The 27,052-nt window shown below is 40.7% G+C and overlaps 1 protein-coding gene across 2 annotated transcripts in view; it reads left to right on the top strand.

Moving 5' to 3' along the window:
- The window catches only part of LOC134870766 (zinc transporter ZIP11-like), a 102,008-nt gene that overhangs the window by 44,661 nt on the left and 30,295 nt on the right, over positions 1–27,052 (top strand). Inside the window, exon 5 of one of the 2 annotated variants that reach the window (XM_063893157.1) lies at positions 16,345–16,465. In XM_063893157.1, coding sequence (XP_063749227.1) covers positions 16,345–16,465 — 121 coding nt within the window. Of the gene's footprint in view, positions 1–16,344; positions 16,487–27,052 lie in introns of both variants that reach the window. The other variant, XM_063893156.1, reaches the window with a different exon arrangement.

The raw sequence follows: 27,052 nt of genomic DNA, 5'->3' as shown, positions 1-27,052 counted from the left end.
TGTTCAGGTGTATATCAGTATGTAGTGTCTCTACTTTAAAGAGTCCTCTCTATAAACTGTATATAAGTATATTTGTGGTCATGATTATACATCAAAACAAACCAACAAAAACCTCTTTTCTGAAGTTGATTCTATTTTTTCCTTAGAGCTGGTAATGGTATACCACCACCAAGGTCATTTACGAAGAAGGAAACATCCAGTACGCTTCTATAAGACCTGCAGTCATATGTATATGTATACACACATGTCTGCTTTAGTGTGAGGAATCCATAACGCAGGCTTTAGGTCACACCAGGCAGATCCAGGGAACATGAAATAGGCAGGAGAATAAAAACCATGTCGGGTGTCAAATGACTGAAAGCTACGTGACAGAGTCTGGGCAAACCCTGGCCCACTGTGCATATTCAGCTATCACATGACACCGTACATACTGCATCAGACCCCCACAGCCTGCCTCTACTGAGATGGACAAGTTGGAGGATTGTCTGGAAAAGAAGGATCTCTAAAACTGATCGGCTGTCTGAGATTTAAAGACTGAAGGAGATCCAGAGGATGTTTTTCATCCTAAACTACGACTAGGTCTAGGAGTGAGAATCAGTGTGCGAAATCCTTGATTAGTAGAGGAAGGAATACAATATGAACTTACAAATGTGCATAAAATGTCCTGTTAAGAAGGGGAAATGCACAATATTTTACATGAGCATTTATGTTCATCATGGCAATGTAACAGACACAAAAGAACCTATCAGGGTTCTGTCCTCATCTGGCAACAGGGTCTCTGCGCCTTCAACCTCAAAATGCAGATTCTCCCCGTAAAATGTTAAAGTGATGCCAGAAAACAATATCTCTGTTGGTCTGAAACGGTTTAACGAGTCCAGAGATATGCAGATGGGGTCAGATGTCTGGTCAGACGGCAGAGACAGCTTCCGGAGAATAAATAGGGGATGGATGTCCGGTGGGTCTGCGGGGGACGAGTGGCAGGCAGCAGGCTGACCCTGAGACTGAGATTTCTGATCCTTTCTTTCACTCTCCTTTTTTCTGGAGAGGGAGTAAAGGAACCGGAGCTCTGGATCTATTTGTTGTTTGAGGTGCAATATATGACTCAGCAGCTTCAAGACCTGAAGACACTATTAGTTTACACTTCGCTCTGATGCAGGACTTTCTCCAGAAAGTGGGCGGGGCTTAATTTTGGCGGGAAGTGCCCTCATACCATATTTTTCATTAAAAAAAAAAGTGCAATTGCACAATTAAAGGCCCTTATGTAGAAACCCATTGACGTACAACAGACACATGAGCACATATTCTGAAATGCATGCATAAAGTTTGAGGTTTAATACATAGATAGCTCTAAAATCACCAAACGTTTGCATACTGTATCGGATCCTTTTTTTAAGTGTAGACACTTGTTGCACACACATGTTGTCATAGTAACTTGTGCAGCAACATGTGATCATGTTGTTTGCAGTCTCATTAATATATGCACTGAACTAGATGCATTTCTGATCAGCGTAAAACATGCAGACGTATCGAGAGCGTTCATCAACCTTGCAAGCAGCCTTCACTGATTACAGGATGTGGGTAATTTGTTCCCGACGGGGGGGGGGGGGGGGGGGTGGGGTGTGTGTGTGTGTGTGTGTGTGTGTGTGTGTGTGTGTGTGTGTGTGTGTGTGTGTGTGTGTGTGTGTGTGTGTGTGTGTGTGTGTGTGTGTGTGTGTGTGTGTGTGTGTGTGTGTGTGTGTGTGTGTGTGTGTGTGTGTGTGTGTGTGTGTGTGTGTGTGTGTCTCTTCAGAACCCTCGTTGCGATCTCTGTATTCTCACTCTCGTCTCTGAGGGGGATCACGTCTCCATGGAAACGTAATTTCAAATCAATGGTCCTTCTGTGGCGTGGCGGGGAGAATCCCCCCCTAATGCATGCAGCCGATATCAACGTATGCAGTGCAGTGAAGTCCTGCTGACCGCTTCAGTGGTCCACACGTGATCTTATTATTAGACGGAGGAGGTAATCTCAGTCCCAGGCTGGAACACAACGACACTTCTGCAGGATTTATTTTGCAGTAAAGGTTATTGGATGGTTTCTGAGAAAGGTTGCAGCATTTGTCAAAAAGTTTCTGGAAAGCAGCTCGACTCATTAAAACTGTCTCAAACTCCGATATAGAGTTGGAAACTTTGTCTCCAAACTATGGGCCTGGCTTTCTAACTTATTCCTTTCCCACTGTTTTTCTCTCAGACAACAAGCATTTTCAACCAAGGTGAAGCAGTAGCACTTCACCTGGGTTTATAGATAAGGAATGCACCTGCAGGATTCTTCATCTTGAGTCTGTTTCTTCATGAAAGCCTCAGCTAAATGAAGGTAATGGAAGCAATACCCCAGATTTAACGTCCTATTTTAACATGCATGTTAAAATGTTATGGCTGCAGCTCTTATTTTAATCATCGATTTAAAAAGCAGAGAGGAAAGCATTTTGAATAAAACCTGAAACAGGTTAAAAAATAAATTGGACTTTTGCTTAAAACTTAAATGTGTTCGTTTTTATCCTATTTTTACTAATTGTTTAAGGCATGTAACAGGTAATTGAAACAGCACAGGTAATGAAAAAAACACATCCAATCAATGCCTCATAAAAGTAACAACTATTCATTCCGTGCATGCAAGTGGAAAGAAAAGTGGTGGGCTTTTATTTAGAAAAATTGTTTCTATTACATTTTCCTCCCCAATTCCCAGATATCTATTTTTGCACTTTCTTTTCTTTCTTTTCTGGAACCCTAAGGACAATAAAAGGGTATTGAAAATGGATACATTTAAATAAGTACAAATCATTATTATGTCTAATTTCAGTTCAGGGTTTTAATTTCCTGCAATTTTCCCGAAAAATACTTGTTTTAAGTATTTTTGTAATGAATGTTATGTGTTTGATTCTAAATCAGGCGACTGTCTTTAAACCCAATTCCCCCCCAGAATTATTCAATTATACACTCATTACTTCGGAGGTGTTGACAGTTTATTTTCCTGTCACTACTGGGCACCGTCAGTGTTTATGCAAAACAGTTTCCTGGCAGACGGACGGGAGATTAAAGCAACGTGACGTCTGGACAGGATTGTTTGTTCGCCCGTAGCGAGTAGCTACTTAGCTTCAGATTCAAGTATCAAAATGTAGCACCCATTGCCTGTTTCTCACATGGGGAAGAAGCTGGCAGTATGAGTGTGACTCAACACTTCACTGAGCCAGTTTGCATGATTTTAAAGAGGCCCTATTCTGCTTCTGGGGGTTCGCTCTGTAAATGGTCTGCAGGCATGCTGAGAGAGGTGCAGGAATGAGTCTAAAAACCTGGCAATGTGTTTTCAGCATTTCAGCACTCTCTGTTTCCTCATTTTGAAGTCAATAGTGTTTTGATGGGTTTTTGGTTGTTAGCCTTTAGCTTAGCGGTGGTGACGTGAAGTCATGTGACCTTGCTGTAGTTCCTTTATAGCCCAACATTAGCCTCCTTTAGCTTAGCGGTGGTGACGTGAAGTCATGTGACCGTGCTGTAGTTCCTTTATAGCCCAACATTAGCCTCCTTTAGCTTAGCGGTGGTGACGTGAAGTCATGTGACCGTGCTGTAGTTCCTTTATAGCCCAACATTAGCCTCCTTTAGCTTAGCGGTGGTGACGTGAAGTCATGTGACCGTGCTGTAGCTTAGCGGTGGTGACGTGAAGTCATGTGACCGTGCTGTAGTTCCTTTATAACCCAACATTAGCCTCCTTTAGCTTAGCGGTGGTGACGTGAAGTCATGTGACCGTGCTGTAGTTCCTCTATAGCCCAACATTAGCCTTCTTTAGCTTAACGGTGGTGAGGTGAAGTCATGTGACCGTGCTGTAGTTCCTTTATAGCCCAACATTAGCTTTTTAATTCAAACATTATTAAAGAGATTATTTTCTGCAATAATCCAAAATCCAGTCGGAGAATCCCATTGACGTTTTGTTGAGAAAGCCCTTGTGATGCTTACTTCCGGGTCAACCTACAAAAAGACGTCAATGTACCTCTCCATCTGTCACTCTCGACCTGCTGTCACCCCACAAATACACTCTGAGTGGATGCTGTCGGCGGTGCTTTGATGGGAAGGTTTTGTCGGATCAAAGCTGTCCTCGAGGCTTCTCTCTCTCTATGGATAGCTTGCCCCCCCTGCTCTCCTCCGGAAACTTGTTATCTTTGATCACACAAAGTGGCCGGCGGGTCGCAGAGTGCTTCTGTTAAGTCACCATGAGACTGAGTGAGGGCTTAGTGTGGAGATGGCTGACGGGATTTACAAGATAGTCCTGATAAGCTCCAGGACACGGTGGGAAAGCTCACAGGAGATTGATTATATTCAAACTCACACACTTCCTCCGGGTTTGATGTGGATGTGTGATTCCTCCGCTGTCCAAGTTTGTCCTAAGACTGCTGCTTTACCCTAAAGGGAGCACCACAATCCTGCCGTGTATTTATTAAAACTGAAGATTTAAAGGACTTAAAATCACGCCTGTTGGATATCCTGGCTCCAAAATGGTGGAACAACTCCCTATTGATATCCGGACAGCATATCTTCCGTCACACACTCAAATCCCACTTGTTTTGCCTGTAACTTTGGCATTAAACCAACACACACACACACACACTTAATTTAAGCACTTTGAAGCTTGTTTGAAACCAAAGCACCAGCACTTTTAATAGTTTTCCAATGAGCTCACAGTAAATCATATATCTTGTATTGTAACTGCCTCATAATACACCAGAGATCAATCATCAACCATTTCTCTTGGAACTTTCACTGAGCTCTCCTAACACCACTTCATCTACGAGAGTAACTCCTGAGATTGCGAGGGGTCTCATCTCTTCTCATTGGTCCGTGTAATGACCTGTTTATCATATACAGTGAAGGGGAGGAGTATTTCATCCCCTGCCCATTTAGTTGGTTTGCCCACTTACAAAGAACTGAACAGTCTGTCATTTTAAAGGTAGGTTTATTTTATCAGTGAGGGACAGAATATCAGGAAGAAAAATCCAGAAAAAAAGATATAAATTGATTTGGTTTGATGGTGGGAAATAAGTATTTGATCCCCTTGCAAAACAAGCCTTGGTGGAGAAAGCCTTGTTGGACAGCACAGAGGTCAGATGTTTCTTGTAGTTGGTCTCCAGGTTTGCTCACATCTCAGGAGGGATTGTGGTCCTCTCCTCTCTGCAGATCCTCTCATAATCCTTAAGGTTTGGAGGCTGATGCTTGGCCACTGGAAGCTTCAGCTCCCTCCACAGATGTTCACCTGATTAAGAGGCGTGTCCCAATACTTTTGTCTATATAGTGTGTGCTGATGATGATAAGAGACTGTAGCGTTACCATTATGTCTGAAAATGTGCATTAAATTGAACTCAAAATAGCAGCTGACATTTCTGGAGTTACTGTCATGCCTTTTTATGTTTTTCCGGTGCAGTAAAACCCTGTTTATTTGCCCCCACAGTACATTTGCTCCCCTGTGTAATTTAGTTCCTATTTATCAAGCACTTCAGACAGAGCAGGGCTTTCAGGAGCCGAATAAAATCAGCAAGAAAACAAGATGATGCAACGACGGAACGTACACGGAAATCAAACGTAAAATAAATGTTATGTTTTAGAATAAATTGTGTTTTTTAAGGTTTAAATCTTTGATAAAACGAGTAGAATTGTCTTGATTTCTTTAGGGCTTTTGCTCATTCATTATCTCGGTTGGAATGTCTTGTTGTAATATTCCGTGTGATTAAAAGGTATAGGGAATATGATGAGATGTTGATGAAGACGGGAGACAAAATAAAAAAGAGGGAATCTGACAGAATGGGATCAACTTAGAAAAAATAATAATCCGTCACGGCTTCACATCCCAAGACTCCCATTGTACCCAGCATGTGGTCAAAAGTTGAGTTTTGTACTGGGAAACAAGACGATTCTGCATAAACCAACGATATACCAAGTACATTAACATATAGAAATCAACACACTTCTTTGAGCGTCTTCTGAATTGTGTTTCCAGGCAATAATTAGACATATTAAAGTGGGTTATTGAAAGTCCACCATGACCCAAAAGGCCATACTCTGTACAGGTTGCATTTTCTTATTTGTGCATTCCCGCCCTTTAGATTTCCTCCTGATGTGTCTTGATTCCTAATTGGCAGTCACAATACTCATGTGACTACTCAATGCTCTTCTCTTTATTTGTACTCGGAGTACTTCTCTCCATTATTGTGCTGGCTGTATCTTTGTGAACCCAAGGACAGCCATTTGTTTGTGTGTTTTTGTTATCCATAGCAACTGATGCAGTAGTGGGGGTGTGTTGGTATGAGGCAGGAAACTTTAACAAAAGGGAAACAGAATGGATGCATAAACACGTTTTGGCTCGTTAACGTTGCATTATTGTAGGTTTCTTTTAGAAGGATATAGTATGAGGGCAATCTGGTGTATACACTTGCATACAGCTCCTGCTAATAGCAGCTAATTTACTATGCTAACCTCCGCTGAACCAGTCTCACCTATTCGTCTTTCACCTGAAGTTTGAACCCTGAACTGAAGCTGGAGGTTTAATATAAACCGGAACAAATCAAGCAGCAAACGGTCCGAAGTGAAGGGGTTTTATTACAGGGAAGGCTTTGATTGCACACAGTTTTGATTTCTTTCTGAAAGTTTAACAGGAATAGTTGTGGCTCTGATGGCGGCGTGGGCTTCAAGAGGTCTAATCATGAGAGCGACGTCTCGAAACACACTTTAACTCCAGAGACTTTACTTTGTTCCTGATTCGAGGAGCGAGTGATTTGAGATTGCTGCGGCGTTTTCTCCTCAGTGGGATCCTCAGCTCCACTGTGGGGATGATTGCTGCACATTTTCTGTTATACCTGTGCAATAATTTCATATTGATTCCCACTTTAAAGTTAATGGAAATGGTGGGAGTTCACTGTGTGAACCTGAAAATGTGAGCCGCTAAAACAAATATTGTCACCTGTTCACCAACTTTCTGAATTCATCCCTCCCACAGCTGGGACATTTACAGCGTTGCAGCAAAAGTGGCATAGCTGGTAAAAAAAAAGGTACATGTTAGCAATAAAAGTAAAGATAAATGAGTAGCAGCTTTTGAAAAGATCTAAGTGACACAAATCACATATTAAAGCATTGAGACCTTAAACGTGAACAAGGGAAGATGTATGAATGACTACAATTCCCATGATGCAACCTGTTAAGAGACTTAAATATGCCTGTTCAACCCATGGATGTAAAATAAGAACTGGATGCAGCGTTTGAGGCGGGGCCTCGTTCATTCCTATGAGAGCTGGCCATTAGCGCATGAAGACAAAACTGCCTGATTCTCGACAGCAAGACGTCACAGATTACCCATCATGCCTGGCTGTCGAGAACATAGCGCATGCGCAGTTGAGTTTCCCCTTAAGCCCCGCTCTCCCGCTCTAGGCTCAGTAGAATGAATGGAGAGAGAAAATACATCTGGATTCAGCTTTTAGCGCATTTTACAACTTTAAGGACCTACTGTTTTTAACGGGATATAAAAGGGTTCATACTGGGTAGCTTATTTGGTTTGGAACAAATATCCACCCATTTACAGACGTCTCTTTCCCAATGTAAGTCAATGGGAAAAGGTCTGGATACGCTGTTTGGCCACTACAAATATTTTCCCAAAGCACTTCCTGGGGCCTAGTTTAACCCTGTAACGTGCAACATAATAGTGCTCTTTATCCAAAGATATTGAACTCTTTACCAAAGTGTAACTAGCAAAGTGATTTATTGACATTTCTAAAAGAGAAAAGGCACTATTGAGTGGTATGTAAGCGTGTTTCCATTATATATCAATCAAAAACTGATCAATTACCGTCACATGAAGCTGTTATGGTCTCTCAACCCACTGGCGACATGTTTAAGTAATATATTGACATTAATATCTAAGACGATCGTTTAGACTGTGTGTGTCCTGCTGTCTGTAATGAATGTGATCTTTAAAAGGATCACACACACTGAAGTAGATTATCTGAAAAGTAGACATGTCATTACCCTTCAGCACATATGTCACCCTATCCAATGACATGTGTGTGTGTGTGCGCGCACGCTCGTGTGTGTGTGTGTGTGTGTGTGTGTGTGTGTGTGTGTGTGTGTGTGTGCGTGTGTGCATGTGGGCCGACATCCTGCCAGAAAAAAGTGTCTCCTGTGTCTGGCACCTAGCTCTTAATTAATGAGTTATTAGACTGGTGGTAAAGTATCGTTTTGACATTTACACACACACACACACACACACACACACACACACACACACACACACACACACACACACACACACACACACATCGCCCTGTGTGTAATAAAGTGTGGATCCTGTTGATGTAACAGCTATTCAGGGCGCGTGGACAGATAATATGCCTGTAAAACAGGAGAAATGATGAGCAGAGGAAACCGTCTTACTGCTCGTTCGGCGGGTCTTGCCAGAATGGCTAGCTAACCGCAGCTCCGTCTTCGTGTCATCAGTTTACGGCAGACGCAAAACATAACATCCCCTTTACGGCAGCGCTACCCTGCCGTGTACTGTCCCCGGATGTCCGTAGTTAGACAGGTTTTACACATTGAACACTGCTGAATGAGATCAACATGTATTAAATCATACCTTACATTCATTTAAAACACAACGTTGTGACCACATATTTTGTGTGGGTCACATTGACATGGGGATGATGATGTGAAACCTACATCCTGTAAAGCCTGGAGACATGAAGGCGCCGAATTAAAGAGATATTACACTTAACATCTTGACCTATTTTATCCGCTGTAAATCAAATCATTTATTGGGGTTTTTCACTCTTCTGTGGTGTTTAACAGGTTTTTAATGCATGTAAATGGTCTGCAAAGGCTTGAATCCCTGAATTTCTCTCCCACATTCCCCTGCCATTATGTGTCCCCTTTAATGGGATTGATCGTCCAGTGGCAGTACCAGTAGCTATATGACTTTGTCTCAATTGTTTCTTCTTCCTCCACATGCTTTGGCAATTGGCTTTCCTTTTGTTAAGAGTTGATGCCAGTTTAAGTCGTTGTGATGTTCGGTAGCAGCTGAAAACGGGACTGTTTGGAGCGGGTTAATTGCTTGGCCTCTGGTATTTCTGCTCACGGATTTCTCACGAACGGCTCGTCCAAACAACTTCACACTCCACACTGCGCTTCCTCGTCTCTTCAGAGATACACCCGCCAAGTGTGGAGTCGATCTGTTGAGCATCTATAGAGGAGGAATCGATCGTCAGAGACACATTAAACCAAAAGACTCCTTCCATTTATGTTGGATTACATCACCAAGGCTTTTCAAACCTTGTGAACTTAAGCAAGTTGGAACAGTGATTCCCTGTGGGGGTTGAACAGCACTCAATGGATCAGATGAAATGGATGTTAACCAGATAATCAGACTGTGTGGGGTCTGGGGTCCAATCCTCCGATCTATCAAGAGAGACATAGTCGTTTGGCTGCAGGAGAAAGTCGTTTATCCTCCTCGCCTGCACGCTTTCCCTCTCCCCCTATGTCCTAATGATAGTTTAAAAGATGTTCACTTCCCAATTTTAAGCTCTACTGAAGCATTTCTGCTGTCAGGATTGATCATTCCAGAACTGAAGACCTAATGAGGTGATGCATCTCGACCACGGACAGTTTTTAGAGTTGAATTTGTTCCTGAAACGTGTATTTTCTTTCCCCTATTTATGTGCTAATTGCTACCCAAGCTATAATGCGTAAACGACATCAATCTTTCCCTCGGTTATTTCCAAATGTCAGGTGTACAATGAGAGTGGTAAAGGCCATTGAACTCTCGAACTGCAGCCAACGTCATCGGTTAAAACGTCCATCAGCGAGGAGGAGTCACTGGTAATATGCCGGTAGAAACAGAGCTGGATTGAGATGCAAATGAATTCATTAAAAAGGAAAATGACAGAGGGGAACGCATTGCAGCGCTCCACTCTCAATTCCTCTGTGATACGGCATGCATACCCTAATAGCTTTGTGAATGAAGAGTTGAATTCCGTGCTGATCTGTAATTCTCCCGCTGCCCTCTGTCAGATGATAGATGGGAATTGGATTGCTTTCTTTCAAGCATTCAGATTCAGTAGAAAAGTCAGCTTTAAAAAAAAAAGTGTTGAAGCTGTTTGACTCCAAATTGAATGAAAAGTGGAGGAGCAATTTTCAAACATCCAATCCAACTCTCATATAATCAAGATGATATGAAAGGGTTTGCCACTGAGTGTTCCCATATGGCTCATTGATGTGTTTTTAATATCAGGCTTTGGGCTCAAAAGCAATACTTTAAAGAGGCCCTATTATGCTACTGGTGTGTTCCCCTTACACACTGATATACACCTGAACATCAGCAGGAGAGGACTCTTTAAAGTAGAGACACTACATACTGATATACACCTGAACATCAGCAGGAGAGGACTCTTTAAAGTAGAGACACTACATACTGATATACACCTGAACATCAGCAGGAGAGGACTCTTTAAAGTAGAGACACTACATACTGATATACACCTGAACATCAGCAGGAGAGGACTCTTTAATGTAGAGACACTACATACTGATATACACCTGAACATCAGCAGGAGAGGACTCTTTAATGTAGAGACTCTACATACTGATATACACCTGAACATCAGCAGGAGAGGACTCTTTAAAGTAGAGACGCTACATACTGATATACACCTGAACATCAGCAGGAGAGGCCTCTTTAAAGTAGAGACTCTACATACTGATATACACCTGAAAATCAGCAGGAGAGGACTCTTTAAAGTAGAGACTCTACATACTGATGTACACCTGAACATCAGCAGGAGAGGACTCTTTAAAGTAGAGACACTACATACTGATATACACCTGAACATCAGCAGGAGAGGACTCTTTAAAGTAGAGACACTACATACTGATATACACCTGAACATCAGCAGGAGAGGACTCTTTAAAGTAGAGACACTACATACTGATATACACCTGAACATCAGCAGGAGAGGACTCTTTAAAGTAGAGACTCTACATACTGATATACACCTGAACATCAGCAGGAGAGGACTCTTTAAAGTACAGACACTACATACTGATATACACCTGAACATCAGCAGGAGAGGACTCTTTAAAGTAGAGACACTACATACTGATATACACCTGAACATCAGCAGGAGAGGACTCTTTAAAGTAGAGACTACATACTGATGCACACATGAACATCAGCAGGAGAGGACTCTTTAAAGTAGAGACACTACATACTGATATACACCTGAACATCAGCAGGAGAGGACTCTTTAAAGTAGAGACTCCACATACTGATATACACCTGAACATCAGCAGGAGAGGACTCTTTAAAGCTGGAACTGTTCTCCTGCATGGATGTAATTAACCCTATTGGTTGGGTGCAGAAGGGGGTTATGGGTAGCTGTAACTCACAGGGGCTGCAGAGGAGGCGATGCAGACAGCCATATAATCCCAACAGCACACTGTGCGACCCTGCATGCGAGCAGGCTGATTAATTGATCCGACTTCCTGTTGCTGCCGTTCGTTGTAACTGGGGTGCCATTGATTTCCACTTCCTGATTTCCTCTACGTGATCTTTGCATTGTTGGTTTTACCAAACACGTAACAACCAGTGTGTATTGTGTATCGTATTATAGTAGCTTCCTGCAGTTTAGAAGTTCTGGAGTTGTGGAAAAAGTCTCAAAAGAAAGCTGTTCCATCTCGTTGTACATCATACTGTGAAACCAATGCTGCCCAGCTGTCAAAGTGGACCTATGGGAACTTTCTTGGTCTGTGATTGAGATGTCGAAGGCAGAAAATAATCCCTGGAAAAAGTTTTGGGTCTGATATGTGAGCTCCAGTACATTGGGGAATAGTTTGTCTCCATGATAAAATAAATTGAGCCCGGTCATAGTGTGCAGTGGAGATAGCAGGAGTGTCACAACTCTCAGCAGGCAAGTCATCCTGTGTGTGTGTGAGGTGATGTGTGTGTGTCAGTGCAGGACAGTTGCCTCTTCTCTCCTCTTCCCAAACTCTCGCCTTCACCGTCAAAACTGTGACAAGTCCTCCAAGACGTCTCAGCTGCTGCAGCTTTCACACAGAATGAATTTCACAAACATCAGATGAACAGAACCTTCAAATGGATTCTGGCAATAGCACATGAAGAGCTGTCCTACAGGCATCAATGCTTTCCTCCTGCCTGGGAGTAAAGGGCAGCTGGCTAGGGAAATATTGAAATACTCTTTACTTCTTCAAATAAGTTGCATAAATACATTTCAACTGGTTGTTTTTCTACTGTTTCTGAAGTTTCATGTCAAAAACAGGTTGGGAGGGTTACTTTAATCATGTATTCTGGAACAATTACTCCTTAAATGTAAAGAAAAATGAACCTATGATCACAATAACCTGTGACCTCAATATAAAATGCACTTTGGTGATTTCAATTCAACACAATTCACATCAAATTACATCTATTGAATTCAAATTGAGGGCATTATAGGCAAAACACAACAAGGAAAGGCAGAAAGGGAAATGAATAATTGAATTACAAAACTACAAGTGGTCATTCAGGGATTTAAGGTGCATAGATATTAAAGAGAGGCTAAATATAAACCTAAACAAAGGCGTCATAGGCCCCCTTTAAGTGTAACGTGTGAGCCTTCTCTCATGAGAAAAACAGGCAGCTTTGTTCCTCCTGTGACGTGAAACGGTGTGGTCAAACATCTGTTTGCACCTGCACGTTTTTGAAGTAAGGTGTTGATGAGAAACTCCAATTAAGGACGCTTTGATTCAGAGAGGAAGACAAAGAGAGGGAGGAGACTGACAGACAGGAAATGGTTTAACGTTATCTCGTTTAGCTGCCAATGAGACGATCATGGATACTCAGACATACCAACACACAGTATATTCTGCTCTCAGTAATGGGCCGTGGTGTAATGTATTAAAGTACATTTAATTAAGTGTTATACATAAATATGAGGTACTTTATTAAAGTATTTCCCTTTTTTTTATGCTATTTTATACTTTATACTGTACTATAAAACACCCCCACCCCTCCCAGGAAATACATACTAATGAACACGTAGATTTTAGATTGATAAAAACACTTAAAACCAATATGGGTCAATAAACACAGGACTGAGAATAAAAATAATAAATAAAATAAATATAAAACATTTAAAAATAAGAATAAAATTACAATAAAAATCAATGTAAAATACAAATGAAAAAAGAATAAGAAATACAATAAAATCAGATAAAAAAGATCAATAAGCGGATTTAGATTTTGCTCTTACAGAACCTCACAGCTCCATCTTACAGAGTGCATGTTAAAGAGTGAGCTGGAAGAAGTGTCTTTGGTTGGATAAGATTTACTCTACATGCTACACTTCCAATCCTAATAAACATACGTGCTCTACAGTGAGGTAGGGTGGAGGCAGCATCCGCAGATAAGTGTAGTCGAGCGGCTTCAGGCTTATGAGGGTAGAGAGAACCAGGAGAATCTTGGAGGAAAACACGATGCGTTCTGCAACAGACTGGAACATCATTTTGTTTGCAAGAATCCGGCTCATGCGTTAAGCCAGAGCTTTGAAGGAATCGCCTCAAAACACCACATGAATGTCCTGGAGTGTCGCTTAAATCGAGTGTGTGCAGCTGGACATGGAAAAGACTTTTCAACACCCCATGCAACGTGAAGGGCTTAATCAGTTCTGCAGAGAATAATGGGCTAGATGATTGGGTGTCCAGATGTTTAAAGCTCTTATAGAGGCCTGTACACAGAATCACGGCTGTTGGTTTGTTTTTCACTCAAGTGAGTGAAAGTACTGCAAGATTGCAGTACCTTGCAGTATCTTGCAGTGCAGTATCTTGCAGTACAGTATCTTGCAGTATCTTGCAGTACAGTATCTTGCAGTACAGTATCTTGCAGTATCTTGCAGTACCTTGCAGTACCTTGCAGTATCTTGCAGTACAGTATCTTGCAGTACAGTATCTTGCAGTATCTTGCAGTACAGTATCTTGCAGTACAGTATCTTGCAGTACAGTATCTTGCAGTATCTTGCAGTACAGTATCTTGCAGTATCCTGCAGTACAGTATCTTGCAGTACAGTATCTTGCAGTATCTTGCAGTATTTTGCAGTATCTTGCGGTACTGTTGAGTACCTTGCAGTTCCTTGCAGTATCTTGCAGTATCTTGCAGTATCTTGCAGTATCTTGCAGTACAGTATCTTGCAGTATCTTGCAGTACAGTATCTTGCAGTATCTTGCAGTACAGTATCTTGCAGTATCTTGCAGTACAGTATCTTGCAGTATCCTGCAGTACAGTATCTTGCAGTACAGTATCTTGCAGTATCTTGCAGTATCTTGCAGTACAGTATCTTGCAGTACCTTGCAGTATCTTGCAGTTCCTTGCAGTATCTTGCAGTATCTTGCAGTATCTTGCAGTATCTTGCAGTATCTTGCGGTACTTTTGAGTACCTTGCAGTATTTTGCAGTATCTTGCAGTTCCTTGCAGTATCTTGCAGTACAGTATCTTGCAGTACCTTGCAGTTCCTTGCAGTATCTTGCAGTATCTTGCAGTACCTTGCAGTATCTTGCAGTACCGCAACGTGGTTGGATTTTCTCCCAAACCCAGGCTGTCCTTTAACCAAGTTTTACAAAATTCCGGCCTGAAGTTTCTCCGGTAATCTTGCTGAAAGACAAACACCAGACTGAAAACACAGCCTCCTCAGTGCAGTGCAGGTTATAACATGTCCTCATTATGCACACTTGTCTTTGAGAACAGGTTTCTATTGACGCATTTGTTATTCTACTTCTGCTACAAAAAAAACAACATGCAGATACACCGTGTGCACTCTGACGCACACAGGCTCTCAGAGTACTTCTGCTGCTTTTAAACCACCTGCGGCTGAACAGTGGAGATGAAGGAGGGGATGCAAATGTACATTGCTCATCTAATGGTTTGTTTTTCACTTAGTGAGCTCTCTGTTTCATCAATTAGCTGGGACGCTGGTCATTATTCACTCATGTGAGTCTTTGCAGCCTCTCAAAGGAAATTATCTGATTGGATTTTTTATTTTCTAATGGGTTTTAAAGTTTGAACTTTTAGTCTGAAATAAGTGCGCCGCAACTACTCCTCAAGTAGTCGTAATAACTTTATTAAAAAAGGAAAGTGAAAATATAAAGAAGTAACCGTGTTATTTTACAGCAACTTGATGACTCACTGCCTCTGTTTTTGTCTATCACTGGATTAAAAAAGCACAGATGGGACCGACTTCCCTTCCTTCAATTTATTGGAGTCTGTTCTGTGAGAAAAAGAGGATTTGGTGACAGTAGGCTTTCTGTGGGGGGTGGATTTATAGTCTATGATTGAAATGTATGCTTCCTCAACCATCGTCAGACACGTTGCCAGTACAGTGCACATAGTGAGCTGAAATCCAATCATTCCTATTGCATACACACTTTTTAAAAGTCATTTTTTTACTGCTCTGTTTTGTGTAAAGACTTCCTTTAAAGCCGTAATGCTTCCTTCCTCTGTGCATGTCTAAGGAAGCTTCATTTGCATTTAAATTCCCTCCAGAGGCGACAATCTGAAGTCTCATGTTGAGAGTGATTGTGTTCCAAAGGAGTTGGATTACTTTTCTTTCTCTTGTGCAGACAACGGTACCACTACCTTACCTTTCAAACACAGCAGCTGATGGACTATCATTGGACTGATGAAGCTAATACGGGCTGTGCATCTATGCAATTACCATCTTCCTGCATGGTGCAAATGTTATGCAATCTACTGACATGATAAGGGATCCAGATTCATCATCTGTTCTTGAGGCTGTCCAAATGTATTTTTTAGGTATTGCTGTGTTTACATAATTATGCCTATTTTAGCATCCCCATTAGCACTAGTACTAGCATTAGCATTGGCTATGCTAAATCATACATTCAAACGCACAGTGACACACTTACATACAAACAATGAAAACAAAGTACAGATATAGGACAAAAATGATTGTCATTCTAACTAAAAAATCCAAAGTTAAATTAAGAAATTAAAGCAAAAAATACATAATAATTGATATATTTCATTTATTTCAAATATAAATATATATATATAAAATACAGACGATTGAAATTCCACTAAAATAGGATATTGAAAATAGAGTAGAATTCATCCTTTTTTTCCATATACTTTTCGATGCTATTTCTAAGAATGTACCGTCACCTATTGCTTGTTTTACATTAGGAACATTCCCTTGTCCGTATTAAAACCCTTGGGGACGTTAGATAAAGTGTTGCCTGTGAATGTGATTTTAAATCTTTCCCTTCCTCTGTCTTCCACAGGGCGTAGGTGCAGACCCCCACATTTCCTTGGCTCTGCCCCCCGATAATAAGCTGGACAAAGAGAAAGCAGACGAGTCGTCCTTCCAACACCTGGACTCTGACGAGATGACCATCAGGATAGGTAGAGCTGGACCTCTCTCAGGCAAGCCTCCCTTCATATACCCACAGCAACTCTATCCCATCGTAACATGTCATCAAAAACTCCCTCAGATAAAGCCTCTGCAGTCCCCTTTTGTTTGAGGGACAAAAGGGGACTGCAGAGGCTTCTCATTTTCACCTGGAGCTTCTTTGATGGCTTCTTTTCACTGTCTTCTTTTCAATTTTCTACTTCATCCATCCATCTGTAACACCTCTTGGGTTTCCTCTACGGATACGGTTTCAATTCAATCATAATCATTAAGTTTTCCTGGGTGTGGGACACTCTCTGTCTGCATGCTTTCATCTCACCGACACACAATCCAGGTATATCAGTATGCAGTGTTGTGCGTGAACGAGTTCAAAAGAACGCGTTCATTGAACACGCTCATTTTTTCGTGAACGTTGAACTGAACGCAACACATTTTTCAATAAAGAACTTGAACGTGAATTCGTTCACATTATGTGTCATGAACGGCAGACATCACTGTAAATGAACGTTGGCATTTGTTTTCCATTGAAAACTGAGTGACATCTGTTTTCTCTTTTGAAACGCAACGAGAGAGAAAGTTCCTCCCTCCTGTAGGTGCCGCTTAAATCATGTATCAACGCAGAGATAGTTTTGGCACTGTATGCGCAATGCATTGCTGAGGCTGAGAATAGTTGAGTTGAATAGTTGAAACGTACTGGCTTCCGCACGACGTTACCCATGATGAATTGCAGCAGAGCGGTTTAGGCATAGCAACGCCGAGAGCGCGGAGGGCTGGAGGCTCGAGAGAGAGAGAGATACAGAGACCAATGACGAGAGTGAGAGAAAGCGCTGCGATTTAAAAAAAACAAACAAGATGGCTAGTGGAAGTGATGGCACGGAGACGGACTCCGATTCTCCTCACGAACATTTAAAACAATTTTACACTCTTGCAAACCAAGACCCCGACGGCAAAACTCTTTCCTTCCTGTGTAAGATGTGTCCACCTGCGCAGCAAAAACAAGTTAGGACATCGACAACGTCCTTCTCGAATTTGAAACGGCACATTGAATTAAAACATCCATCCAGTGTGAATGCAATTCAAGAGTTTTGCTCATTTCATACACACACATAGGTATATATAATATCATATATATCAAATAATATATTCATATTTCATATTATATATTCTTTATTTAATTGAATGCTAGTAGATTTCATTGCACTAAGTATAGCACTGGTCTATCTTGTCTGTATTGCTACAAGTTTCAGCACCTGTTAAGAAACCCACAATAGCAGTGTTATGAGCAAATGTCTACAATGAACAGTTTCAAAGAACGTATAGTGATTTCTAGCTCGTAGTGTGAAAAAAAGTAGTTATTTGAATATCTCACGAAAAAAGTGAAATGAACTGAACTTTGAACTAGTTCAGAATTAAAATTGTGAACTTTGAACGTGAACTGTTCACTTTGAGCATGTATGAACTGAACTTGAACTAGTTCAGAAAAGCTGTGAACTGGCACAACACTGTCAGTATGTAGCGTCTCTACTTTAAAGAGTCCTCTCCTGCTGATGTTCAGGTGTATATCAGTATGTAGCGTCTCTACTTTAAAGAGTCCTCTCCTGCTGATGTTCAGGTGTATATCAGTATGTAGCGTCTCTACTTTAAAGAGTCCTCTCCTGCTGATGTTCAGGTGTATATCAGTATGTAGCGTCTCTACTTTAAAGAGTCCTCTCCTGCTGATGTTCAGGTGTATATCAGTATGTAGCGTCTCTACTTTAAAGAGTCCTCTCCTGCTGATGTTCAGGTGTATATCAGTATGTAGCGTCTGTACTTTAAAGAGTCCTCTCCTGCTGATGTTCAGGTGTATATCAGTATGTAGAGTCTCTACTTTAAAGAGTCCTCTCCTGCTGATGTTCAGGTGTATATCAGTATGTAGTGTCTCTACTTTAAAGAGTCCTCTCCTGCTGATGTTCAGGTGTATATCAGTATGTAGCGTCTCTACTTTAAAGAGTCCTCTCCTGCTGATGTTCAGGTGTATATCAGTATGTAGTGTCTCTACTTTAAAGAGTCCTCTCCTGCTGATGTTCAGGTGTATATCAGTATGTAGTGTCTCTACTTTAAAGAGTCCTCTCCTGCTGATGTTCAGGTGTATATCAGTATGTAGTGTCTCTACTTTAAAGAGTCCTCTCCTGCTGATCTTCAGGTATATATCAGTATGTAGAGTCTCTACTTTAAAGAGTCCTCTCCTGCTGATGTTCAGTTGTATATCAGTATGTAGTGTCTCTACTTTAAAGAGTCCTCTCCTGCTGATGTTCAGGTGTATATCAGTATGTAGTGTCTCTACTTTAAAGAGTCCTCTCCTGCTGATGTTCAGGTGTATATCAGTATGTAGTGTCTCTACTTTAAAGAGTCCTCTCCTGCTGATGTACAGGTGTATATCAGTATGTAGTGTCTCTACTTTAAAGAGTCCTCTCCTGCTGATGTTCAGGTGTATATCAGTATGTAGTGTCTCTACTTTAAAGAGTCCTCTCGTGCTTTATTGTTCAAAAAGCTCTTAATTCTTCTCACACTGGAACATAACCAATAGAAGCGTGAGTGTTACATAGTGATGTCACCGTGTTCAGGAACTAAACAAAGGAGTTGATTTAATAAAAGGCAGCAGCAGACAGAGAAGTAGTTTTGATTTGGAAGAAGCAGAATATCTTTGTCATCATATAACAGCATTTATTGGCTTCTCTCGGCTCAGTTTATCCAAAGTTCAGAGTCAATGTAAATATATATATACACATGCTATCAGACTCGTCGAAATTGTTGGTCTTCTGATCATCTGAATAATTTTTTGAGTTAAAACGGTAAATCAGAGGAGCTGATAAACACAATAATTAGAGCGTCACCAGCAATTATGAGCAGATTACACATCAACACGACAACAATGTGCAAATTGGTGGAAAATTATAGTACAACATAAATACTGACGAAAACAAAAGTGGTTAAAAAATACATTTTAGAAAAGAGTCATTTTGTTTGTGGCAGATACATTAATGTAGCTTTTCCTCGCCTCTGGCCCGGGGAGACATTGTATTGGTATTGTTTATGCAGTGTGTTCTGAAACTGTGTGCAACCCTGAGTGAGAGAATACAAATCCAAGCACAGCTCTGCTTCATACATACTGTAGTTGTCTTTGTTTGGACCGAGGAAAAAACGATGTTGTTGTTGGCTTGTGGATCACGTACGCAAGAGTGAGACCTTGCATCACAAGGGCTACTGAAACCGTCCAAATGTAATTGTGTTCAACAAGTTATTCTCAAACACGTCAAACTTGCCCAGTGTCAATCAATCATCCAAATAATGTTGGACAGTTTAGCAGCGATCATTTAAAAGTGAAAATAAAAGACTTTCGTTGCATTCTGTTTGAGTCCACAGGGATAGATTATAAAATATATTGGAGTTAAAGTTTGGAGGGCAATGTTTTTATTGCCAGTGTTGTTGTTGTTGATTAGTTTCAGATGATCAACAGATGCAATGACACAAAGTCTCGCGAGAGCACGTACAGCCGCCACGCTGCGGCATACAGGTTTGGGCGTCTGGAAGGGTGAAGGTCTTGGCGTTAAGCTGACGTTCCTGAGACCTGTAAGCCAACGTCTGGCAACAGTAACGCCGTGTGACCCCAAGGCGGCACTGTGACTGTGATTAGATATTGGCCTTTAGATATCTGTTGAGTTTTCTGACAGTTCTGACCATGTAGAGGCGAGTTACAACAGTTTGTGTTGATGCGGAGTATCGAAATTCGCCACGCTCGTATAAAGCGACACTATTTAGGTCGATGTTTTTAATGTTCTGCCAAAACAAATCAACTGTTGCTGCACGTTCAGGCCATCAAAAAGGAGGTTCATACGCCAATACTAATAATAATAACAATCCTAGAGATTACAGTAGGCCTTTCACTCAGAGTCTGTCTGTGCTCGACCCCTTAAAAAGACTAATAGACAAATTAAAAGAGGGATGTTTGTCATTAAAGGCTAATCCAAAAGTGTTTCAGGCTTTTTTTACAAAAGGAAAATGAATGCAAATCATAATTTTTTTATTTCCTTGCTTGTTTCTAAAGTAATTGAGCTTTTTGCCAAGCAGATATTGTGACGAATCACAGCAGGAAGTGGAATTAATAGCATTCACAACGGCTCTTTTCTAATAAAGTGTTCAGAAAGCCGGCACTCATGATAGCAAGGCTATAAAAAATCTAAAATCACTGCTGCTCTTTTTATTGCTGACATGCAGAACTGCCTGTTGTGGAAAGGTTAATGCATGCAGAAACTTAGCCACCTGCTAATTAATCAAAAATAGCTGGAGTTAATTATTTAGTTAATCCCCTTTGTGGCTGTGTAAGCACGGCTGAGTCACTTTGTCAGACTCTGTCTTTTGCTGATGACATTTTTAGTTTTTAAACCTCAGGGGATTTCAGATGACCGGGGAAGTTGTCAAAAGTGTTAGATGTGAAGACAGTCTTGATGTTATTTTCAGGAACACCTCTAGCAGCTGGAGTGGAAACCAAAGCGAAAGGAAACCCTTGAAAGCTCGTTGAAGGTGAACTTTCTCTTGCACTCAGACAAAAAAAGCAATATGCATGAGCAGATAGAAGGCCATGGTTCCTAAACTCAAATAATGTACCTTTTTCTCCTGCAGCTCTAAGGTGCACAGATTAAATATATATATTCAGTGTAGCTCTGTGGCTCTGTTACACATTCATTGTATCCCCGTGGCTTGCCTGAGGGGAGTGAGTCTGCAAACACGGTAAACAGAAAAGAGCATACATAACATCAGTTGTGATTCCCATTTGCCCCCAGAGGATTGCATTGCGTGATTGACTGTGCTCTTCAGAGTGTAGCGTATCCAATCTTCTCTACACGGAGATAGTTGAAGGTGGGCAGTCGTAATTCCCGGTGCCTGTGCAGCTCTGTCTATTATTCTGGTTTATAATGCATAAAGGACTGAAATGCCATAATGTCAAGGAGTCCTGCAATGAATATCTCCAATGGGTGTTCAGTTGCAATGATGATTGTGGTACATATACCTATTTGAATTGTCTATTTCTTCTTGGTTATGGTCCATTGATGTTGGACAGAGATATAAAAAGACTTAGAAGTGGAAAGTCTATTTTCAAGGCTGTGAAATCATCTTATATTCATCCGCAGCCAGCTAAAGCTAACGTTAGCTTCGGGAGTTGGGTCAAAATACTCTCTTTAGCTGGTTTTGAAAGTAAAAAGGACACCTTTAACTGTAAGACACCAGATCAATGCATGATCAGTAAGTATGTTTCAGACTTTCAACGACATTTCTTTAGGATAACCAGTTTTTGGGGTAAATATAAGCGAGTACGTTTTGGTTGGGTTGCTTTGGGTCAGAGCTGTTAGCTTAAAATGTAGCTTCACTCTGATATAGTAGCATCCAGGATTAGCCACAATAAAGGGAAAGTTTTAACCGAAGAAGTGCTATCATTAAAGGGCTTGATAAATAGTACCCTTGAAGAAGTTTACTGTAGTATGAAATGTAACTGGGTTTAGAATAAATGCTGTAGTAAAATAATTCCGTTTGCAGAATGCTAGTTAGCCGGTTATGCTAACGTTAGCAGCATGCATTAAAGCAGACAGAACCACTGTTCTATATTTCTGTTGCACTTGCATGTCTGGTTTTGCAAAGTAGATCAAAAACACTTCAGACTGCCTATAAGAGAACATTACTTCTGTAAGAGCTCCATATGCACCTCTTCGACATGTGGGGAAATCGAAAGCTTTTACAGGCCTGTTGTGCCGAGTCATGGCTGCTGTGCTGTTTGGGGAAAGGGTTGAGCTAACAGTCATCCATTTTTGGAATTGTTGGATTCAGGTTTTACGGCTTGACACAAACTACTGTTCCAAAAAGTCAGGAAAGCTCAGCATCTGCAGCTCAGTGTTGATCATTTCTCCTTTTGATATGTCTCTCACAAGGAGCTACAGTAACTACAGTATGTGGAAGTGAAATACTAAACTACCACAGAAACCAACAAATACCTCCCGTCCAGATCTATTGCTTCGCATTTGACTTTCCTCCACGGGGCTTGAATAGTGTTTCTGTTCGCCCTTTAAAACCTGGGGGCTGAATTGTATTTTCTTCAGCCTGTAGAGACAACGGTTTACTGCAGGATGCTGTATTGCTCAGGGTTGGGCTTGTGTTGGGAAATTGGATGTTGTTTTTGTTGTTAAGAGAGGAGATGAAGAATCTGGAAGTGAATGCAGTTTCATCTAGGTTGCACTTTAGATGATTGGCAGTTCTGTACAGAGACGATTCATGAGGGCAGTCTTAATGGATGCTCAATGGATGTTTGTCCAACTTGATATTGACAGAGCCAGATGTCGTCCATGTTTGGAGGCTTTCTACCCCATTAAATACCTCTCTTAGTCATGCAAAGCAACAAATCCTGAATCTGCACCGACATTAATAATACAGACCTTCATGAACTCACTCCTGATCTTTCTTGTCTTGATTTGTTTTGATTCTGCCTCTGAATTATTCAAGATGATTGGTGGTTGGTCTCTATTTTTCAATCTGAACATGATTCATTTTGGGGTTGTTTCCGCTTCTTAAGTGCCCTGTTGCTTTTAAAAGCCTCCCCCTTTTTCAGCCATCACAGAAGATCAATAAACCTACAGTCCTGTCCTTTCAGATGTCCAAATGTGTGGTATATGAATGTGGATGGTATGTATTGCCTTTTTTTTCTTTCTACATGTTATTTTGAACTGCTAAGCGGCATTTTAGACGCTTAAAAAGTACAAAATAAATTGGATTTCCACTGCTAGTGTAAAGTACGAATGGATTTTCCTATAGAGCTTCAAGCCTATGCACAATCAGTGAAATGCATAGAGTGGAAAAGATGAATTTCCATTTAAAAGGCAGACATTTCTCCCATCCTGAAGCGCCGCAAGACAGATATACCCATAGAGTTGTAATCATTCGGCGTTTACCTTTTTTACGGCCTGCATTGGAGATGGAAAGTAACATTTAAACACCTTTACATCTTTTTGAAAGTCTGTAGATAGACACTGAACGTTTTACAGGTACGTGTCATGAGGTAATGAGGGGGATCCTGTAAATACAGCCCCGTGTGACGGTCGGTACTTGTTCAGGGCTGCTCTGGTATTGAAAGGTTGGTATGGTGAAACTGCGTTGTGGTTTCCTAAATGTTGTCTCATTATTCTCCTTCTTCGTGTGGCCTTTATCGTCATCTTTTAAACTTCTGATTTTTTCTCCAAATTTGGACTTTTTGAATTTCCAACTATTTCTTCAAAATTAGCACTTTTTTCCTAAAAGATCTGCCTTTTTTTCAAATGTCTGATTTTTCTGAATTCAGACTTTTAAAAGTGTCCCTCTACTTTCTTACTATTCTAACTCCTTCTTCACATGTGGCCCTAATCATCTCCTTTTCTCAAAATTTCTACTTTTTTAAATTTCCGACTATTTCTTCATTTTATTTCGAAAGTTTTTTTTAGACATTTGAATACAGGAATGTTTCATGTTATATATCTCTGACAGACATCTACTTGAATGAAACCATGTGTCATCATCATTCCACTGATATGGAGTGCTTTATTTGAACGAAATGTACTTCATAGTGTAGTTTTCAAAGATATGTTCTTTATTTTTCCAACTTGCGTTTTTAGCGTTCTCCTAAATTCACCAAAATTGGCTCAAAAAACATCCTGTAAAAGATTTAAAATCCAACTTCCTGACTTCATTTTGTTATTCAGACCCTAACGGGGACATGGTTTCATCAGACAGCATGGGAATTTAGCTTCAGAAACCAGGAAGCATGTTTAATAGATCAGCGGCTCGCCCTCCTGCTGCTCTGCAGGTATTTGAAGCTCCTTGTGAGCAAGTTCCCTCTTAAGTTCCCTCTCATGTTCCCTCTCATGTTCCCTCTCATGCTCCCGTGCTCATGCTCCCGTGCTCATGCACAAAACTATTCTAGTTCCTTGTAATACTTAATGCATGGTGTCCTAAATAATTCAGTCGGTATTAGGAGGAATGAAAGCGAGCCTCGTGGCGTTGTTTGTTTAGATCTTCACACTGAATGTGGGATTGTGCTATAAAATGACAAATGGGTTTTCTCGGTGCATGCTAAGCAGCAGTATATGATCCGCCATACCCATATTACTCAGTTTACCTAAATGTATTAGGTTGTTAGGCCTTAGGGCAAAATGAGATCAGCTACATGATGTATATTTGATAATGAGGAGGAGGTGATGCCATATTTGTGATCAGAGGAAAGTCTTAATGCAATTTATCAACCACATCATATATCAATGTGTTTGGGTTACTTAAAATGTGATGCTATAATGAAGCAGAAAGTGCTCGTTTGATCCTAACTATGCCCTGAAATACTAAGTCTTTACCTCCAATATGTCAAATATATCAATGAATTTGTTCCTGCAAAGTTTTTAATAAACCACCAATTAAAAAGTGACCATACAGAAGAATGATTGCAAACAGCTCATGCAGCACAATGTTTAGAAGCCACATAATTGCACTTGCTAACCTGCTTGCATACACACTTAGTCTGTGTTTGTTATGTTACCTGAGGGAGCGTAGATAATGAGAATTCATTTCAATCCCTGTAATGGGAATTGCTGTATGTGATACTGTTCATTTAACCCCTGAAATGGACAGTTCTCTGTTGGGAAATCCTCTGCAGAAGTAGATTTTCTGTTACCTTTAGCTGAAATGTTGCTGAAATGGTTACTTGTTTGCCTAATAGAGGTTTGATTGACGCTAACTGTGTTTCTTTTGCAATATTTAACATTGAGTTTGTAGATCTTAGGTCAATATTCATTTTAAAAGAGGATAAAGTACATCATTTCTTTGGATTATTAACAGTCAAAGCTGTTTATTCACCCATAAACAGCTTTGTATAACAACTAAATGTATGACTTACTCCGGAGGAATGTAAATCCAACTTAAATGGATCTCTGCACATTGAAACGAGAGGTCAGTGCATTAAAAGTGAAGTGTTTGAATTACAAAAAAGCTATTAACAGTACCTCCTACTCCCAGCGCCCCCTGGAGATATAATCGCTTACCGCCGACTCACAGCAACGTGTCGTCCTGGACAACTTTGATTTTAAGGTTCATGTGGCCTGCTTAATTAGTAGGTTTGCTTTTAAAGATAGGAATGTTACCACATGATGTCTGAATAAAGCACAGCCACAAAAGGTGCAAGTGTTCTCATGAGGGTTGCTATCAAAGAAGAACTTTTTCAGCCGATCTGAACAAAAGTATTTTGCTGTATTTCTCCCCAGTTAGATGCTATTTTATGAGGGACATTCATTCAATTCAATTAAAGTCTAACATTTTAAAGTACAACCAAAAGACAGAATGGAGAAACATGATGTAAAACAACAGAATAATCTGAATCTGGAGAATAGCGAAGAAAGTATTTAGAATATAGATTTCTAACACGTCTTGAAACCCTAAGGAGGTCAAATGTACTTCATCGATCCCAGTTCAGGACATGTCTTCATTGCAGCAGCATAAAAAAAACAAGGCATTAAAAAACTAGAAACACATCTTAAACATAAACACCTCAAAATAGAAATAGAAATAAACCGGCAACAGAGAGACCTGCTAAACCTTTGAAACTATTCCAGCCCAAAACATCAATTAAGCAGATGAAACATCGGTTTGAATTAGGGAAAGATATGAGATAAGCTGAATCCTCAGGGCCCAGACACTTACTAAGACATCCAGAACTGGAATTAGTTTATTTTACAGAAACCCTAACCCTAATCTGACCTACTAAACTCCAACCAAATACCCTTTCAACTCATCCAGCCAAACTATGGTCCAAACAGTGGTTTAATAAGGGAGCGTATAATAAACATAGACAAAGGGAACTTTCTGTCCATGCAGTAAGTGTGTTCCTCCGATCTATTCACTGCTGTTGGATTTGATTTTGATTCTCTTCTGCCCAGTTTATCGCTGTTTGATGAGGGACATTAATTAAATGACATGTATTTATCTACAATCAGCTAAAAATACACGTTCTACAAAACACAGAATGGAGAAATGTGAAATTGGACACCCTGATGAGCTTTCTCCATCCTGGGAATAAGCGCCGAGAAACCCAGTTTATGTATTTTACAGAAACCCTAACCCTAATCTGACCTACAAAACTTTAGAAACTAACCAAGTACCGTCAAAATAATCTCACCAAATGGTGCCAAAACATTATGTCATCTATCTAAGCATTGGTCTGAAAGAGGTAGAGCAGCGGCCGTCTTGTGCTCTTCTTAAAGACATTTCTATAGTTTCATTATCTCTTTCATTTCCAACCTCTGCAAACCACACCAAAGATGGTACATAAAGGTTAACCCTTCATAAGGGGCCTTTCCCTATAGTGTTGCAAGGGGAAATACGTTGGGAAAAGGTTGCACAGTCTGCGGTTCAGAGTCATTTTCTTAGAGGACACTTGAGAGGCAACTGATAGAGAAATGGATGTTCCCTTTGGAGGGACACTAAATGGGGAAAACACTCCAAAACTCCAGTGTGCGTCCCTCCTTCTGTATTATTCATAC

This window comes from Eleginops maclovinus, chromosome 10 (assembly GCF_036324505.1).
Source record: "Eleginops maclovinus isolate JMC-PN-2008 ecotype Puerto Natales chromosome 10, JC_Emac_rtc_rv5, whole genome shotgun sequence".
Taxonomy (NCBI): Eukaryota; Metazoa; Chordata; class Actinopteri; order Perciformes; family Eleginopidae; genus Eleginops; species Eleginops maclovinus.
The sequence above is the reverse complement of the archived record's forward strand: the minus strand, read 5'-3'. Positions and strand labels throughout refer to the sequence as shown.